At 33.7% G+C, this 21,393-nt stretch overlaps 1 protein-coding gene across 2 annotated transcripts in view; it reads right to left on the reverse strand.

The window, feature by feature from the left end:
* Positions 1–21,393, reverse strand: part of LOC108691705 (fructose-bisphosphate aldolase-like) — a 47,367-nt gene that overhangs the window by 12,655 nt on the left and 13,319 nt on the right. Inside the window, exons 2-5 of one of the 2 annotated variants that reach the window (XM_018199568.1) lie at positions 7,252–7,461; positions 6,604–7,047; positions 6,149–6,502; positions 5,619–5,753 (exon numbers count right to left, since the gene is read on the reverse strand). In XM_018199568.1, the coding sequence (XP_018055057.1) occupies positions 5,658–5,753; positions 6,149–6,502; positions 6,604–7,047; positions 7,252–7,458 (1,101 nt within the window). In that variant the 5' untranslated portion in view covers positions 7,459–7,461 and the 3' untranslated portion in view covers positions 5,619–5,657. The remainder of the gene's footprint in view (positions 1–5,618; positions 5,754–6,148; positions 6,503–6,603; positions 7,048–7,251; positions 7,462–21,393) is intronic. The other variant, XM_018199569.1, reaches the window with a different exon arrangement.

Raw genomic sequence — 21,393 nt, forward strand, 5'->3', positions numbered from 1 at the left:
CATTATTAATGTAGGGAAGCATTCTTACTCTCTAATGAACTTTCGAAATGAATAATTAAAGATGAAAGTCTAATGAGAGTTCGACGAGATTGTTCTTACAGTTAAATATTGTAAAACAAAATACAATAGTTGCACTTATACAAGAATGTATCTTATAATTAATAAAATAAAAGTGTTATAGAGTACCAACCGTAATATTTCGATGCAACCACATGTCTACGAATGCTTTCCAAATTACGCATAAAACTCATGATGCATCATTTATCCTTGTTGTTCATCAAAGAATAAAGAAGGATAAAATGATACCTCATGCGCTTTATGGGTAATTCGGAATGCATCCTATGGCGATGTGACACATGAATCACGTGATAGACACCATTTTATTCTTAACTAGCCTGAGTGGCCAGACTCAAGTATGGGACTCTATTATAGTCCAGGAGCGTCCTCTCTCATTTTGCGCATGCACGAGAGAGAAAATATCTGGTCCACAATGTGCGCATCTTACCACCCTTTGCCTCATCTTTGTCTCCCTGAGTTTTATTCCCCCCTCCTCGAATTTCGGAGACTGCTCAATCTAGTTATACTATGTTTGTATAATCAGCTGATGTATAATCAGCAACTAAAAAATTGCACTTTTTTTCAATAAGTTTCGGAATGCAACTTGCTCACTGAGCGATTGGTTATTACCCATAGCAAAATTCTAGTAATACGCCAGCAATCTTAATCATGACAGCAGATATCAAGCTGCTGTTCTTTATTAACCCTTATCCTACAAGACGCATCACTAGTGATCTGAGCGATTCCTATTCGTGCAAGTTTCTTTGAGTAATTCTTTCGGTAATTATAAATTATACTACATTTTAATATTTTCCAAAATGAAGTTCCAATATTTATTCTAGAAAGTTGAAAGTATGTTGATGAATTTTTAGACATTTTTTTAATCATTCTGAATAGGTGAAAAGAACGGACAGAATACAGTGCCCTCGTTTTAGTTTTTTTTAATAAACATTTCATGATTACAATTCGAGATTTTCTTAAAAAAAATTCAATCCTTCCTTAAAAAATGAATTGGTGTCAGACGAAACTCTTAATCTTAAAAACTAGAGTCACAGTGATTTTTCGAAAAAAAATTGTTATCTTGGCTCCTAATAATCTCGAGGGTAATCTTTTTTTCTAAATTCGAAAAATGTAAATTGGAAAAATGTTAGATTTCGAATGCTTAACACGGCTATTTAATACAATGTATATTAACGGAATTATTTTCATTTTTTTATACGGAAAAAGATATCCACTTTTTAAAGTCATTTTATAATAGTTTAACTGCAAAAAATGTTTTCTTATTAAGTGTACGTGATAGTGCAATTCTTGAAGAAGAAAAATCACTCCTGTAAATTGCTGTGCGACTCTAAGAAATTAAGTTTTTCGCAGACAGGTTTTTAGTGACCAAATGACTTTTTGCAAAAACTAATAAACATTTCAGACTTGTTTAGGGCTAGATCTGTTCGTCTTTACGAGGATTACATTTTACGAGAATTTTAAAGCTTTGCGTTTAAATCTCAATGAACAAAGAGCGAGTGAAAAAAAGGACTTCTTCGGTTATTTTTTTTCTACTGAACTAGATCGATTTTAATGTTCCATGTCTCATTTTGTTCTTTCGAATATCTACATTTTTTATACCGATTTTTTTTTTCATACAATCAATATCTTTCGTTTTATAAGCGAAAAACATGCTTTTTGCAACTATTCGATTTTTTTTCGCATATTTTCTTCACAAGTCTCGAGTCTCAAATATACGCATTTCGTTTCTGACGGCCTTTCGAAACTTTCGTGAAAAGAAATGCTTGTTTATAATTTTTTTCCGGTAAAATACTACTGAATTCTTGCTACTCGAGTTTATGAAAGAGGAGTATATTATATATATATATTATACTATATATATTATACATACTATATATACTATATAGGGTATCTGGAAATAATCGTCGAATATTTCATGGGCAGGTAGAGCGGACTAAACTGAATCGAAAAGTCCTCTACCATTAAGTTTCCTCAATAATTAACGAGATATTAATCCTTAAAGATAGCCGAATACTACTGATGCCCCTGAGGAGCGGGGATAGCCTGACAAGCGCGCCGTCCGAACTGGAGGCTTGCGACGGTACGTGATGCGGGGCGCTTGCCAGTCAATCCCCAACTCCCAAGGTTCGCGCGCCAAGCGATCAGTAGGCATATACACTTCGCAGTAGTAGGCTGGACAAGCGCGCGTATACGGCATTTACAAAATGATAGAGGACTTTTCGACTCAGTTTAGTTCGCTCTATCTGCCCATGAAATATTTGGCGATTATTTCCAGACACCCTGTATAACGAGTATGAAAAATCGTAAACAATTAAACATCCCGTAACTGTTGCGTTTTAACATGATTTATACTATTCTGGATTAAGGAGAGGGGTACATTATTATTACAATTTATTAAAACTTATGTTATTTAGAATCCCCCTCACCCCTTATTGATGCCTAAGGCCGCCGAACGGCCGAGAAAGCATTTTCGGCTTGAAACAAGTGACCGAAGATGACTAATGTAATGAGAAGGAGCTCGCTGTCTCGTTCACTCTCGACGAATTTATCATGGTGTGGCGATGTAACATGGATATGGGCTCATATTTGTTGTGTGTTACAGCGCCACACCATGATAAATGAACTTATAGGCGTGGAAAAATGACGACGATTTATGTTACGTGCCATTTCGTTATTATTTGCTTAATTGTGAAAATGTGACTTGTCTCGACTTATCAAAGTCGTAATTATCTATGAAAACTAAAATTATCTTGGAATTTTATATGTAAAAGCGTATTTTACTTGTTTCAACAGTTATCGGACCGTGTGTTTCTGCCCTCACTTAACGTATCTTTTACAATCAAGGAAGGAAAGGACAGTTTTCGTCGATTTTTACAAGTGATCTTGTCATTTTGTTTCATCCAAATTGTCTTTATTTAAAAATGGCAACATAAATTAACGTGTCATTCTTCGCTTCTGACATTGACGATTCCAACATGATAGCCGCCGCGACTAGTCAGGGTCTTAACATTATAATCTTAACACCTAATTACTTTTACGTGTTCTCTTTCACAACATATCTGTAACCAGATACAACTACGTCCATTAACATTATAGATAGTTCTTCAAAGGAGCAGTTTCCGTATGATCACAGAAGTCAAGCGTGCTAAGTGGAGGTACAGATACGAATGGGTGACCTCACAGCAGCATTATAAAATTAGTTCTCGAATTCATAATAAAGGAAATTTTTTTTTGTCATGTAGCCTCTGAAATATGACGTTAATTAGTAATACTTATTTTTACACTAAACTTCAATTTGATGAAATTTTAATGAAATTTTCTCTACTACTACTAATATTAGATGTACAACTTTGCTTCCGCCGTTTTCCTATAGATGACTTTAGCGGTAAGTGGTCGAAATAAATAGATCATAGATCTATTTATCATATATATATATAAATAGATCATAGATCTATTTATCATATACATATATAAATAGATCATAGATCTATTTATCGTTATACAATAAACTTGGGCATCTGTCAACATAACCCCATAGAAACATTAGTCGATTTGTGTCTGTATCATAAAGTTATTCTCAATTAAAAATGTCAGTTTACGAGTCAAATTCTCGTCATTTGCGGGAGGTTTTAATTTTTTGCTTCAATATGAAGAAATCTGCGGCTGAGGCTCATCGAATGCTCTCAAATACTTATGATGAGGCCGCTATTAGTGAAAGAACGTGTCGCGAGTGGTTTCAACGCTTCAAGAATGGTGATTTTGATGTTGAAGACCGGCATAGCGGTGGAAGAGAGAAGATTTTCAAAGATGCAGAATTGGAGGCATTACTTGAGCAAGACTCGTGTCAAAATCAAGAAGAATTGGCACGATCATTGGGAGTGACTCAACAAGCCATTTCAAAACGCTTCAAAGCCATGGGAATGATCAGAAGCAAGGAAATTGGGTGCCGTACGAATTGAAGCCAAGAGATGTTGAACGCCGTTTGTTTGCTTGTGAACAGCTGCTTGAAAGGCAAAGACGGAAGGGATTTCTGCATCGCATTGTGACTGGGGACGAAAAATGGGTTCATTACGATAATCCCAAGCGCAGAAAATCATGGGGAGTTCCCGGCCATGCTTCCACGTCGACGGCCAAACCGAATATTCACGGCTTTAAGGTCATGCTCTGTATTTGGTGGGACCAGCTCGGCGTAGTGTATTATGAACTATTAAAACCGACTGAAACAATCACAGGCGATCGGTATCGAACGCAATTGATGCGTTTGAGCCGAGCATTGAAAGACGCAATACAGACATCGAGAGACACGATAAAGTGATTTTGCAGCATGACAATGCTCGACTCCATGTTGCGAAAGTGGTCAAGACATACTTGGAAACATTGAAATGGGAAGTCCTACCCCACTCGCCGTATTATCTAGACGTTGCTCCCTCTGACTATAACTTGTTTCGATCAATGGCACACGACCTGGCTGACCAGCACTTCCGGTCTTATGAAGAAGTAAAAAATTGGATCGATTCGTGGATAGCCTCAAAAGATGACCAGTTTTTTCGACGCGGGATTCGTACGCTACCCGAAAGATGAGGGAGAAAATAGTGGCCAGCGATGGACAATACTTTGAATCATAAATGTATAACCAGTTTTTTACAATAAGCCTCGAATTTCGGAAAAAAAACGGCAGAAGCAAAGTTGTACATCTAATAATACTACTTGTTGAATTTACTTTTTGCATTAGTGACTATAATAGTATATTTTTATACGGGTGTTGCTGGAAAGCACCAAGTATATAGCATAAATTTGCAGCGCCTAACTATCTGGGTACTTATGGATTCATAAGTGAAGCTGGAAACACAATAGACAATAGGAAACAGAGAATAACGAGCCTTCTAATCAGAGATATAATATCGAACTTATATCCTAAAGCTCTTTTTGGATTGGATGGCTCGTTATTCTGTTTCCTGTTTCTATAGCCTATTGTGTTTTCAGCTTAAGAACCACTCGGTGATAGCATTTTGAAATCCATTAAAAAACATATTGTACTCTTTTAGTTGCTGATTGTACATACATTTAGAAAAAATTCTTAAAACTTTACACATAAAATATATTCTATGTGAATTTATAAAATTAGCTTCTGTTAAAGTTGTATTTTTAATACATATTTTGTCGAATAATAAAAGAGAGTGAATAAGAAAGAATTAAATTTAGAAAAATATGTACGCACATATAAATAAAAGATGGAACAAATAATAATCCAGTACAATTCTCATCAAATATTCTTAAATGGATACTTCAAACTTTATTTCATATTTTTAAACAATTTTTATTTTGGTTATAATCATGGTTCAAAGTTTGGTAAATTTTTCCCCAATTTTTAGTGTTCCACTTTTTTGGGAATAAGTATAAAAAAAACAAAAGATGATTATTTAAAGATAAGAATCGATTTACGAAAAAAACAACACACACACACACACACACACACACACACACACGCGCGCGCGCGCGCACACGCACACATACGTACATATTATTTACTATGTACTTACTGTCACAAGAAACAGCCTGTGCGGAAAATATAGTTTTTTTTAGTAGGCGTGAGCTTTGACGTAGAGAGAGATATCAGCGGCTTTGCTAGAAATGCTACCAGCGATGTATTTGCCTTGGCAGGCTGCAGCGTTTGCCTAAACAAGCGCACATTACATAGACATGCAAAAGTAAGTATGATAGCAGCTTTATAGTGATGACAGCAGCTTTGCGTAGCTCCGAGTGCTCTATGCGATTTAACACGACAACTACAGAATTAAAAAACTATTTTTCTAAAAGAAAAACTAGTGAATATACACAAAAAATAAGATAAAAATATAAAAATAATTCTAAACACAAATGTTAAAATAGCAAATCATTTAGAAAAATAAAACAGAGATTAAAGGCAGACAACTAGCAAATGATTATGTATAAATGCAAAAGATAAATAAAAAACGAATAAAATGAAAATAGAAATGAAGCAAATTCAAGTTTACACATACAGTAAGAATAAATTAAATATCTATTAATTTCGTAGTACATTTTCACTTACCTTAGCTCTCTTAAGCAACTCCTCTTGTCCGGCAGCGACCTTGTCGATCTTGCCTTGCCAAGCACGAAGTACGGAAGCCTGGAGAGCACGTCCATAACTGAAAGTTAATGCCCAAGGTTTCTTTGCCGGGTATTTATTAATGGCATCAAGATTGATTGATGCTTCCTCTTCAGATTGACCACCGCTGAGGAAAGTGATGCCAGGTACCGCTGGTGGCACGGTACGTAACAGTGCTGTCACCGTAGCAGCACCGATTTCCTGAGGAGTCGCTCTTGTTGGATAGCTCTGACCTGGCGTCACCATGTTAGGCTTTAACAGCGTTCCTTCGAGGTATACGTGATGATCTGAGAGTGCCTAAATAAATGTATATTGGAGCGTATATTAATTATCTAATAATAAATTCGGGTAAAGAGCAAAATTCACAATCTTTTTTTTCTAACGGAAGCTTGAGATACCTTGTAAACCGCTGCAAGAACCTCTTCTGTGACTTGTTGACAACGGGCGAGATCATGATCACCGTCAGGAAGAATTTCAGGTTCTACGATGGGTACGATCCTGGCACTTTGACAGATTGAAGCATAACGAGCCAACACATTAGCGTTCTCCATGATGGCGAGTTTGCTCGGGGTATCTTTCGTGATCTTCAATACGCATCGCCACTTAGCGAAGTGACATCCATCCTTTTTGTACTGGATACAACGTGTCTGGAGGTCGTCGAGACCCTGAGTCGTGCATTCGTTATTCGTGCCGAAGAGCGGAACAACGCCCTTGTCGACTTTAATACCGGGGATGATGTTTCGTTGCTTCAGTAACTCGACGAACGGCGTATTGTCGTCGGCCTTTTGATAGAGAGTCTCATGAAAGAGGATCACTCCAGAAATGTGCTGTCCGATAACGTCCTGAAACGAAACAATGTCAAATATATTATACGCATATATTTTCTATACTGCAATTATGACAGAAAAAATTATGAACGAAAAATATGACAGAAAAATATTGCAAATACTAAAGTTTTAATAAAAATAATTAATATTTTACACTATATAAATTAAATGTTTATGCAAGTTAATTTTTGTGCAAGTTCTTTATTAATCTAAACATACTTTCGCTGTAGTGAAAAGTAGTTGTCTGTAAGCCCTGCGATTTTCCTCAGTATTTTCGACGTTGATATCCTGAAGACGTTTGCCAATCGTTGTAGTCGACTCGTCAGCAGCCAGGATACCCCTACCAGGTGTCACGATTTGCTGGGCAATCGTGCGTAATTCTTTTTTCAGCTCGGGTTCAAGTTTGTTATACTTTTCCGCAACCATTTTCTGCAACATGCGAAGAATACTTCATTATCCAATTATATAATTGTATCCAGTTAAGCTTTCATATAATTGTATCAAGTTAAGCTTTCATATAATTAGTAAAAATTATGAATTCTCATAATATGCAAACTGCATCTTAATCGAAGATTGAAATAAAATTAACTTGAATTGTTAACATCGTAACCTCCTTTCTTCTCCATTTTAAAAGTAAATAAAATATATCTACCTATATAGATCATTTGAAATTATTAACAGTTATCAATTCACCAAAAAGAATTTGATTACTCGCGATTCATAACTTTAATGATTTCCTTGTTCTAATTAATACGATGCATTAGAGACATCAACCATTTGTAATATTGTAAAAATTAAAAGTGATTATATCATGTAATAAAATTAAGCAATAATTTCTTAGAGCATTGAACTCTCATTGTCAGTATCGAATGTATTAATCACAAACTATTTATAGATCAAAACTTTTATTTTTCTCAAAGACTTTTATTTTTCTCAGAATTAATATCTGTCCTTTTTTTCTCTAGACACCTAGAGAAAAAAAATATCTGAAAGGGTTTTTCAAAGATATCCAGGATAATTATGAGCGTCCGGAGTTTTAGGGAAATCTTCTAAATTTTTTATTTTAAATTCCTTTTCTACAATATTCTGCATTAGTCCTAATTTACAGTAGATGTAGTAATCCTTAAACTATAAAAAACTGATCAATCATAGTTGAATATGAGGAGAATAATCGACTATATAATCGAATATATAATTAGTCAATTTCTTACATTAAAATAGTATTGCTATTGAACAATTACCAGGTGTACAAGTATGAAATGACGATTTTTTTCCAAAAAAAAAAAAAAAAAAAAAAAAACACATTAAATTCGGAAGAATAAAAAGAGATTTATTCAAAGTATGCTCCATTGCTAGTTACACATTTTTCCTATCTTTCGGGAAATTTGTGGATACCACGCCAGTAAAAATCTTCCCCTTTTGCCAACCATTCATCGCGAACCATTCATCGAGCCATTTTTTCACATCTTCGTACGAACCAAAGCACTGCTCAGCAAGTGCGTGACCCATCGCAAACAAGTGGTAATCGGAAGGAGCCAAGTCTGGTGCATGGGGTAGAACTTCCCAGCTGAGTGCTTCCAACGTTCCGAACTGGTTTTGCCATATGTGATGGAGCATTGTCATGGAAAAAAATGACTTTGTGTTGCCTCTTTTCTTTAACTCTTATTCTGGTCGTTTTTTAAGTAATGAACGGTTCAAATTGATCAATTGTTGATAGCGTTTGGTATTAACTGTTTCGCCAAGTTTCAATAGCTCATAATAAACCCTTCTGGTCCCACCAAACACAGAACATCGTCTTCCTGCCAAAGCGATTCGGTCTTGCGATCGATGTGGATGGTGCGCCTGGGTCTACCCATGATTTTTTGCGCTTGGGATTCTCAAAAAAAATCCACTTTTCATCCTCAGTAACGATACGATGCAAGAATGACTTTCTTCTGTATCGTTCGAGCAAAATTTCACATGTGTTTTTGCGCCTCTCCATCTGTCTCTCGTTCAATTTATGTGGCACCCGACTTTCTGAATCTTTCCCATCTCTCGTAGGCGATTGGAAACAGCTTGTTGACTAACGCTCAATTGCTCTGCGAGTTGTTTTTGTGTTTGTGAATCATCTTCATCCAGCAATACTTGCAATTCCATGTCTTCGTACTTTTTGGGCGGTTTTCCGTGTTCCTTGTCTGCAACATCGAAATCTCCAATTTTGAAACGCTAAAACCATTGTTCACACGTTTTTTGCGATGGAGCATGTTCACCATAAGCTTCTCCAAATAATCGGTATGATTCCGCAGCAGTTTTCTTCAAATAAAAACAAAAAATTAATGCTGTCCGCGAATGCTCCTTATTTGGTACAAATTTCGTCATATTAAACACAGCAACACAATACTATGCAAACACTTTTCAATCAAATCAAATCACTTTGCGCGTTTGACACTTGTTGATGGTACAATAAAATGGCATATAATGTTAAATCTTTGTACTTCACACTGCATTGGTGCGCCATCTGTTTCTCAAATCGTCATTTCATACTTGTACACCTGGTAGATGTGAAATAATTATTCGTTTACTGTTTTGTTGTTTATCAATTTTACTAACCGACACGCATTTTTATATGTGTCCAGGATTTCAAGCAAATGTCCGGATTTTTGGCTTGTAAGTGCTAGTTTTGATATGGCAACTCTACTCAGGATAATCAAAGCGACAATTCAATTATAGCGTCACCGAACGTAAACAAAAACACATCTCGACGTTGTTGGGTACGTGCACGTATGTACATATGTGAAAAAATGAAAAAAACAACGGTGATAATAATAAACGCGATGCACATTTACGCTGCGGAATAGAATCATGAAGGATGATCGTTGCAATCATGATGCTATCGTAATACTTATACGTATGATGACCACATTTTTTTTAAGAAAATAAAGGACAAATCTGAAAATTTTAGGGCTTTGTTTCTACATGTTTTCAAATCAGTTTGTGACTGTCAAGAATTTGCGCATCATAAAATTTTATTGCATAATATAATCAAATTAAAATAATATGCAACTTTCTGATAGTTTTGAAATTTATTTTATTGAATTGAAACAAACCCCTGATCTGAAATAACAAAAAATTCGAAGTAATAAAAAAATGAAAACAACTCTAGTTTGAATAAATTCAATTTAAAAAATTAAGAAATATATTAGGTGTACAACTTTGCTTCCGCCGTTTTCCTATAGATGGCTTTAGCGGTAAGTGGTGGTCGAAATAAATAGATCATAGACGTCATACAATAAACTTAGGCATCTGTCAACATAATCCCCATAGAAACATTAGTCGATTTGTGTCTGCATCATAAAGTTATTCTCGATTGAAAATGTCAATTTACGAGCCAAATTCTCGTCATTTGCGGAAGGTTTTAATTTTTTGCTTCAATATGAAGAAATTTGCGGCTGAGGCTCATCGAATGCTCTCAAATACTTATGGTGAGGCTGCTATTAGTGAAAGAACGTGTCGTGGTTTCAACGCTTCAAGAACGGTGATTTTGATGTCGAAGACCAGCATAGCGGTGGAAGAGAGAAGGTTTTCGAAGATGCAGAATTGGAGGCATTACTTGTAAGCAAGTACTCGTGTCAAAATCAAGAAGAATTGGCACGATCATTGGGAATGACTCAACAGCCATTTCAAAACGCTTCAAAGCCATGGGAATGATCAGAAGCAAGGAAATTGGGTGCCGTACGAACTGAAGCCGAGAGATGTTGAATGGCGTTTGTTTGCTTGTGAACAGCTGCTTGAAAGGCAAGGATGGAAGGGATTTCTGCATCGCATTGTGACTGGGGACGAAAAATGGGTTCATTACGATAATCCCAAGCGCAGAAAATCATGGGAAGTTCCCGGCCATGCTTCCACATCGACGGCCAAACCGAATATTTACGGCTCCAAGGTCATGCTCTGTATTTGGTGGTACCAGTTGGCGTAGTATATTATGAACTATTAAAACCGACTGAAACAATCACAGGCGATCGGTATCGAACACAATTGATGCGTTTGAGCCGAGCATTGAAAAACAAACGGCCGCAATACAACGAGAGACACGATAAAGTGATTTTGCAGCATGACAATCGACCCCATGTTGCGAAAGTGGTCAAGACATACTGGAAACATTGAAATGGTAAGTCCTACCTCACCCGCCGTATTCTCCAGACGTTGCTCCCTCTGACTATAACTTGTTTCGATCAATGGCACACGGCCTGGTTGACCAGCACTTCCGGTCTTATGAAGAAATAAAAAATTGGATCGATTCGTGGATAGCCTCAAAAGATGACCAGTTTTTTCGACGCGGGATTCGTACGCTACCCGAAAGATGGGAGAAAATAGTGGTCAGCTAAATAAATAGTGGACAATACTTTGAATCATAAATGTATAACCAGTTTTTTACAATAAAGCCTCGAATTTCGGAAAAAAAACGGTGGAAGCAAAGTTGTACACCTAATAATTAACAAAAATATTGTATTTATATATATGAAACTGTAAAATATTTTCCATAAAAATTTGCTCATTAATATAATATTACATATATTGAAAGTTATATACATTGAAAGACTAGATAGAAAAAATTTTTCCGTAATGTCAAAATAAAGCACAGTATTGGAAAATAAAAGACAAAATTGAGTTTTGAAAAAATAAATAAATCTAAGGGACAGCTATCTAAAATAAAGGACTATCCTTTACAATAAAGGACATGATCATCGTAATTATATAAGTCACAATTGATGAACTTATATCGTTTGTCGATATAATCTATTTCGCACTCCCATCAACGAGAAACGCGACTGCAAGTAAGAATAGTGAGCAATCTTTAATAATTATTGACCGTTATGAGAAAAAAAGAAAAAGGAAGAGAGAGAGAGAGAGAGAGAGACAGAGAGAAAACAAATTCAATAAATTGGGATTAAAAAAACGAAAAAAGATAAAGCACATAACATGGACATAGTGCATCGAGGCATAATAGGCTCCGCACGGCTTAATGTGTCCCTCGATTATATCTTGTTCGTTGCATAGCATAGTTATTTAACGAATAAGTTCACGTGTGGTCTCACACGGCCGCGAATCATCCGTTCGGTATTCTCAATGCATCCCCGCCAACGCTAGCGCAGATATAGGGTGTATCTCGCTAGGATATACTAGCTGCATGCAGTACAGACTGTGATCACAAGGAGAAAGAGAAACGAAGAGAGGATTGCGAGAGTAAGCGAGAATATTTGAGGGTGGCGGAAGACCATTATATGTATTCCATATCGTCGTACATATTGACAAGAAAGAGAGAATGAGCTAACTGCAATGCAGCTTAAATAGCACGCGCAGATGTCCTCTGCGCGCGCGACGCGGCGCACGTGTTTCGATAAATCCCTGCCCATCCTGAATCTTGAATTCTTATACGATCTGAGATGATTGACGCCAATATCGTAATTCCGCCATCGTGTTGAAATTTTAGTACCGGTAGTTTTGACGGATCTTTCGCGGCATTATAATCATTCATTCACTATTGGTTAATATTGTCTGTAAGTTTTAACCAATCTTGTTTTATCCTGAAGAAATTCTGGAATTGAATGCTGAAGATATTTATCCTGGCGAGAAGTGATTGAATTGATAAAAAATAATATATGTATACATATACAATAAATATCTCTGTACATTTTTTATTTGTAACAATTGAAGGATTTAATCAATTTAATGCAACTATAGGAAAATTTCTCTTTATATGTATTTATAATACTAATATCTCTATAATAATATATACTTTAAGGACATTCTCCGAAAAATCCATTTTCTTTAGATTTTTCTGAAACTTATAGAAAAAGTTTGTTTTAGTGTTCTGAATGCTTTGAAGCTCAGTAGCTTATCCGGTGCGGGATTAAAAATCGAGATATTCCACTTCAAAGTTGAAGCGTTTAACATAGGATCTAAAGCTTATTCGAAAGTGGTCTTTTTATTCACTGCAAAAAAGTTTTTCTTTACAATTTTTTTGAAATAATGAGTCATAAAACTTGATATCACGAGGAATAATATAAAATTTGCCTGAATATAGCTTTTGATATTTGTTTTTAAGAAATTATTTAGCAAAGTAAATAATTCCGTTATTTTTTCGACCGGCGATAGTAGCAAAGGTGGGAGGTATTGACGACTCGTGTAGGATATGCTCAATATGCGGCGCGCGACAACAGAAAGCCCGTACTCTTTCAGAAAATTTGATTGAATGACATGGAATTTTTACAATTAATTAATAATATCAGTATGTTAACTATTATGCCTTAGCTACACCTATCGTAATGATGCAATCATAGTCGTAAGGAAGAGAGCTATCGTAACATTGCCTGTCTACATAAAATCGTAAGCTAATAGCGAAACAGAATGTTAGGGCCGAATGTTGTGAGTATCGTTTTTTATCATGAAGTATAACGAACAATAATGAATTCGGAAAAGACATTATCGAAGGCGAAGGTTCATGCTTATTGATCTCGCGATGCTCGTGGATCTCACCTAACCTCATTGTTATTGATCATCGTATCGCCAGACAAACATCGTAATCGTAAAAGTTAAAATTGAGTCAACTCTTGCGACGAGCTTACGATTGCGATTGCGACGAGCGTTACGATCATCGATTAGATATAGCTGGACCTTTAAACAACAATAACATTGTCCTTCTGTCAATGTAATTAATTTTCTGTTTTTGCTGTAATTCGACGTAACAACAAAATTATAAAAAGTCTTACTGTGATCAAATACATTATTTTCATATATAATTCAATGTGTGTATAAGTTAATATTTATAAAACTGTTACGTCGTATACTGCGTTATGAAATGAATCCGAATCTTCCAAAAAGTCTTTGGTTAATGTTTCTAAATAATTTGAATTGATTGAGGCCTTTTCTCTCCGGTAACATTTTTTTTAACATTATTAATGTGTCAGAGAAACCTGCGATACCGAAATCATTTAGCATATTTTTTAGTTTTAGAAAGTGAATCTAAAAATTGTTTAAACGACTCTAATGTATCAACAATAGTAAAGTTTCTACTTCTTTGTCTCGATGATAAATTATTGTTTACTGACACAGTTCCGTAACTATACTTGTACCGGTGAAAATTTGTTTTGAAGATTACATAAACATTAAAAATTTTATTGTTGCATATAGCTGCAATTTGCTGCAAAATATTAGCATAATTAAAAAGTCGTTTCCAAATCGAAGTAAATAATATTGTTTGCAATGTTTAACATTTCTCCATTTTTATTTATATTAATATTATTCATTGCTTCATTAATTCACAACAATTACTTTATGTAGTTCATATAAAGCCTTCAGCTTTTTCCATAACTTTTCTTAAATTTTCTTTATTGTTTTTTAATTGGATTCTCCATAATCTTTTGTTCTTTACTTATCTCTTACTGCCCTTTTAGATCGCTTATTGTTCTGATTTAATGCATATTTCGCTGTATGAGATCCTCGTGGTCGCAATTTTTCTTAAACATTTAAAATACTGCTTTCTCCATCATTTTTTACGCAGACGCTATTCGCTACCCTAAAATCATACGCAACGCTTCTGCTGAAGTATTTATTTTTGTGCGTTTTATTAGCTACAATATTATTGAAGCTCTCGTTCTCTTGATAGATGTCAATATAGAAAATGTGCATATGCTGCATATTTACCAAAAAATTGTATTGATTCTTGGTATAAAGTTTGATCAGACAAATTAATCGCTTTTCTCTTTCAATTTGCATCCGTCCGCAATTCTTGTGATTATCAAATACATAATTTGGTATTCTTTTCTTTTTATTTGTATTGCCTATCACTTTGGCCTTTATTTTGTGAGATTGCATAAGAAAAATATTTTTTTTTAATTTGTAATAACGCCTTTTCTTTTCAATTATTTGTACTTATCACACATTTTATAAAGTTCATTAGAAAAATTTTTACTCAAATGATTTTTATCAGTCAATTTATAAAAATTAACATTTGATTTGTCTTTTCGAACCACTGCAATTATCGAACTATCTTCATCCCCGATGACATTCTGTAGACAACCTATAAACAACCTGATCTAGACCTCTTGAAGAATATTACTGTGATTTATTAGCTGAACTCCAGTATTTGCCTCCATCGCCTTAGTGTTACCGCGAAAATTTATGGTATTCTTTTTAATGACCTAATTCACACTTTAAACATTTTCTGTTTCTAGTAATTCAGAATTTTTCCCAATAAAAAACCAAAAAATCAATTATAGTGTTATAATCATTCAAATTGTCAGAGCTGTGACCATTTCCTCCCTTGGATCAGCCTGTATCATATGAAATAATATTTATAATTTCTCCTAAATTCTTATCAAATTTACTATTTTCTATTTGTATAGAGTTAATGATGCCTAGATATGGGTAAATATCTTTAACAATATCCTATGGCCTAAAAAGTTTATAAACACATGAATGAGAGAAAATAAGACTTTATTTATATTCTACAAAATAAAAAAATCATCAAAATAGCATAAATCATTTTTTACAATTATTTTTTATTTTGTAGTTTACATAATTATAATATATTAAATTTGTTCAATTGTTCACATATCTTATAATTGTTCACACAAGTTCTTAATATTTTTGATTTCTAGCTTTCTTTTTTTAAAGCAGCTCATTTATAATTGTCAGTTGCTTCTAATTCAATTGCTGATCAATCATTTTTATGTCATTTGTATAAGTCATTTGAACAACTTGGAATATCTGCACATGCTAGGATTTTATTCAAGCCTGTGCTTCAACCTGATAGTACCTGTATGGCATCTAAAACATGACAAAAGTAGTATATTTAAGATTATTTTTTAAATTATTTCTTTATGTGTAATATTTATATTAATTATTTATATATTTATTAATTTATATTCTTAATTAAAAAGCTTTCATTTAATTTTGATAATTAATCTTTGCGTTATTAAATTGTTGAATATATTTTTTTGAAATTTGAAAAAATATTTATTTCAGTTTATTTTAAAATATAATTCAATTGTCAAGTACATTCACTTAGATATAAATATTTTTAAATAATAGATACATTTAATAATAGATACATTTAAATTAAATAATTACAGAAATGACTTACCAAGTATAACACCTGCATTAATGTGTGAAACATTATTTTCAATCATTCCAGTGTGCACTGAATTAAAAAAATCACATTGATCGCATTTTATCGAAAACTAAATGGAAGGCCAATTCACTTTTCCTGTGTCACTTTTTCTAGATCTAGAAGACTTTTGCATTTTAAGCATTTCAGATTTCGCTAGATGTTTCAACTAGACAATGCAACTAATTTCTGTGATCTTTATTTTGTTCATTTAAAAAAAGTTGTTGAATTTTTTTCTTTTTTACAATTGACATAGCTGCTAAAGCTCTGGCATTTCTCGCATTTTTCTTTTTACTAATAAAGCGTCTGTTTTTATTCCGTGGATTCGACATTATTTACAGTGTCTATAACCTCACTAATTCAACGCACGAATATAAAGACGGAGAGAGAATGCAGCGTTGCCGCAGCAATTGCACAGAATGACGCAGTAGGATCATTTTTGCGCTTCTGCGCATAAGGGGCAGAACTAAAGAGCGAAGTGGTATTCAACTATTGTATATATTTTCTGTATATGGGGGCGATTGCGTTAACGCAAATAAACTTTAGGTTGAGCACAACTGCAGTCGGAGAATGTTCTTAATATACTCTTTCTTTTGCGAGGAACCTAATCTTAAGTCTAAAAAAAAAAACCTATTCGATTTTCAAAATTTTAATTTTTAGATCGTAATAATTAACAATGTTATCGCCGAACAAGAGAATCAATAAAAAATAATGATGAACAATAACAAAAATAATTTAATTTTCTTATTATAAGAGCACGCACACACACACACACACACGCGCGCGCGCGCGCGCGCATACGCACACATGGAAAGTAATTTCAATATTGTTGAGAGCATTATATATGCATAAATATATAAGCTATGTTGAACATTACTGTATTCTTGATAATTTCGAAAAAGTTTATAGAATGTAATATATGTACCTATATCATGTGGCAAAGCTAAAGATTAAATTCACGAAAAAATACGAGATCACAAAAAGCAAAATATATATCCAGCTGCTATTACGAAAAGAATTGCAAGAAAATGGTGAGCTAAAAGTACGAGAGTTTCGATTCCTATTCATTTAATTATATTTTTTTAAGTTATTAAATAAAAAACAAATTTTTGAATGTATTTTTCTTAATTATAATATAATAGAAAAATTATTTTATTATGTTTATTTTGACAATTTACTCATATCTAAAAATTAAAACAATTATCAGAATTATGTTATAAAATTTATATAAGCATAGAAAAAATTGTTTGTAAAAGTGCGGAGAAAACATTCTTGCGATAGACATACCACGCAATTAAATGCAACATTTGCAATTTTTCTCGAATCGGAATGAATATAAGTACAAGATGGTGCAATTTACCCGTTTTCAAATGAAATTGAAATTTAAATAATCGTACGAGTATGTGTTATTCTTTCTTTTGTTATTTCTATCATCTCGATAAAAATAATCGCAAGTTTAAAAAAACCATAATCTTCGTAAACATTCACTTGAATATTTTTTGCACAATAAAAATAAAAATAAAATTAAAAAGATTTTGTTCTTATACCGAGTTTTCAAAATAAAGCGTCACAAATTTTTATCACGGAAACACGCATTATTGAGAAAAATTGTTCAGATAAAAGTTATAGGGTTCAAAAATATCTATTTACTGATATTATCAGTTTTTTCTTTCAGACTTTGAATGGCATCACTAAGGTCACATCGATTTTTTAAAATGAAATACCCTACTTTTGATTCCAGACTCTAATAACCGAGAGCTTTCCAAAACTATAATAAAGTTACTTTTTATCGAGTACTTTTCGAGTTATGATGCTTGAAGATTACAATACCACAGGGACATTAGCCAAGATGTCCAACTGACGGCTAAAACTTCTTGAAAATTGTTCAGAATAATCATGTCCTGGATAATATTTTTTATTTGTTAAGATCAAGGTCATTGAAGATTATTCCTCTTATTTTCATTTTTGCATTACAACAATTTTTGCACTATAACAATTCATTTTTATGTAAAAATGAAAATAAAAGACACAACCTTCAATGGTTTTAATCTTGACAAATGATCCAGGACATAATCTTGAACAACATTCAAGAGGTTTTAGCTGGACGACCGGACACTTTGGGTAATGCTAATGCCAGCGGTACTGAAACCTTCAAGCATCATAACTCAAAAAGTACTTAATGAAAAAATATTTTCTTACATTTTGAAAAGCTCTCGATGACAGCTATTAGATTCTGGAAATAAAAATAGGGTTTTCTATTTAAAAAATTCGATCTTGGCGGCGCCATCCAAGATGAAATTGATAAAATCAGTAAATAGACTTTTTCCTATAACTTTTGTCTGAACAATTTTTCTCAATAATATTGTGTTTCTAATAAAAATTTGTAACGCTTTATTTTGAACACTCAGTATATTAAAGTAAAAAAATTTTATACATAAATGATCGGTTCAAGTAGAGAACAATTAAATTTGAAAAAAGAAAAAAGAAAGAAAAAATTTAGCTTTTAGAAAGGCTGAAACTATAGAGTAATTTAAATTCTTGATCAATTTTGGCTAAAAAGTCCTGATAAAAACATCTATTTTTATTTGTTGTACAATAGTAACAAACTGTCTAAAATAATTTACAGATTTAGATTGCAAGGAATCCTGAAGATGATTAGTCATATTGAAAATCGCACTTACATACAGACGATTTACATGTCAATGACATATCACTTCAATCACGCACCTCACTCACGCACATTACGCCACACGTACATATAAACTTTCGTATAACAATTACATTTAATTAGACGTTTAACAAGAGGATGGCATGAATTGCGAAATACGAATTGGAATGTGCCGAAAGATGGAGTCGAGAGTGTAAAATATGTAAAAAAATTTAAGTGAATGAACCTTTTGCATGTAAAGTTGGGCAATCGGCCTGCTGTATGGTAAGTACTGTGAGTAAGTAAGAGTAAAGCAAAAAGCGCGATGGATAAGGGACTTAAGACGCGCGCGTCTACTACTTTTACATCTGATCCCTATTTATTCACAGTACTTACTGTGCAGTAGGCTGATTGCCTAACCCAAATCGTTTTATACTTTTACACTCTCGACTCCGCCTTTTGAATAGTATACGGTACATTCCAATTCGTATTTCGCAATTCGTGCCATTTCTTTGTAAGTCCAATTTTAAGAACTTCACATTGTTTCTTCATGCAAACTATTAGTCTGTAGACTATTATTTCGTAAGTACAGATTGCACAGTTTTTATATGAAGCAAATATTGTCACGACGTGACAATTCTGGAACGCTATATATTGGACTAAAAAATAATAAAGGTCTCAATTTCGAAATTTTTTGTCGTTTTCAGCACAGACTCCACCTCATAGACACGCATATAATTTTACTTCATATAATATACTTATTACTTCATATAATCAGTTTATGTAACTATTATATTATTTCGTTATTTATATTATAATAAACGAACAGCAATATAACATTCGTTTCATATTATATAACAATTGTTTCGTTGATATTATATTATATCGTTGATATTAATACTATATATTTAAATTATGATCTAATATCGCGGTCCCTATCCGCGGAATCACGAAGCTCTGTGCTAATTGAGTTTCGAGCTGTCGAGCACGATAAAGCATGACACACGTTATTATGTGTGTTTTAACAATTTGTTATTACTTCTATAGAAGAATATCACTAGTGAATTCAGTCGCTTGCATTACAAATTATATCAGTGTATTAAAAGCTGTTCCATGAAATTAATGAAGTTAAATGTAAAAGTGATAACTGTTGAGTTTAGCCTCCATATCTCCAATGTTGATAAAGTTCATTTGCACAAAATAAATGAATTTGGCAAATCAAGTATCGCTCTGACTCGTGATGGATCGAGATTTTAATTGTTAAAGTAACAACTATTCAAGTTAAGAAATCTGTCATAGAGATAGACATGAGAACATGTAAGAGGCTATAATATAAATACTATGTACTTCAATATTACACAAATTCTTTGTTTTAAAAATAAATTCTCTGCTTTAAAAATACAAATTTTCTATTTTAAAAACACACATTCTTTATTCTAAAAACCCTAGTAGCAAAGCCTGCGGAAACAAATTTTGAGCAGGGCTTGCTATCAATTTTTGATTGCAGAAAAGTAATAAATTATATCCAGAGTCAGTATTATTTTGACAAATTGCTGTCAGAAATATGACAAGTCTATTGGACATGCTTTGCCAACAGATTGATAGCAGAAACTGAATCCTGCTGAATATAACCTAGGTAGTACATAAAGAGCAAAATTACTTAAATCAAGCAAACTTTGCTCGATTTCAGCCATCAATCTAATGGCATAGTCTGTCAGCAGATTTTGTTGACAAATTCATAGCCAAATGCGAACACAAATATAATTTTGTCAAAATCTGATCGAATTTGGTGCCAATTTGATCCCAAATTGCTAACATTTTGCTATTAGGGAATATATATTGGGAGTACAAATTAGTTCAGTCCGTTTTCCTAAAGATTGCTGTTGTGAATAGTTCATAGTGACAGCTGATTTTGGCGATTTCAGAGAGGTTAAATATCTGCTAATAATATTCAGTTTATAATATCGCTTTGAATTTCATACAAAAACCTTGATTTTTACTGTGTTTGAAATGTCGAATTTTGTGTTAACCAAGCAGCATTTGCGGGAGGTTTTTGATTTTCTGCTTTAATTGGAAGAAAAGCGGCTGAAGCCCATCGAAGCGGCTGTTTGTCGAAGCTTATGGTGACACTGCTCCAAATGATCAATCATGTAGAGAATGGTTTCGACGTTTCAAGGATGGAGATTTCAGCGTTGAAGACATGCCTCGCTCTGGACAGCCAAAAAAATTCGAAGGCAAAGTATTAGAGGCATTACTCGAAGAAGATCAGAGTTAAACGCAAGAGGAGCTTGCAGAATCATTGGGGGTAACTCAACAAGCCGTTTCTGTACGATTGAGAACTATGGGAATGATTCAAAAACAAGGAAATTAGGTACCTTATGAATTGAAACCGAGAGATGTTGAAAGGCGATTTTTCACTTGCGAACAACTGATTCAAAGACAACAGAGAAAAAGTTTTTTGCATCAGATTGTGACTGGAAATGAGAAGTGGGTATTCTACGATAACCCCAAGAAGAAAAAATACTACGCTAAGGTCAATCATTGCCATCGACCTCAACATCAACAC

The sequence above is a fragment of the Atta colombica genome, unplaced genomic scaffold, assembly GCF_001594045.1.
Source record: "Atta colombica isolate Treedump-2 unplaced genomic scaffold, Acol1.0 scaffold5, whole genome shotgun sequence".
In the NCBI taxonomy this organism is placed as follows: domain Eukaryota; kingdom Metazoa; phylum Arthropoda; class Insecta; order Hymenoptera; family Formicidae; genus Atta; species Atta colombica.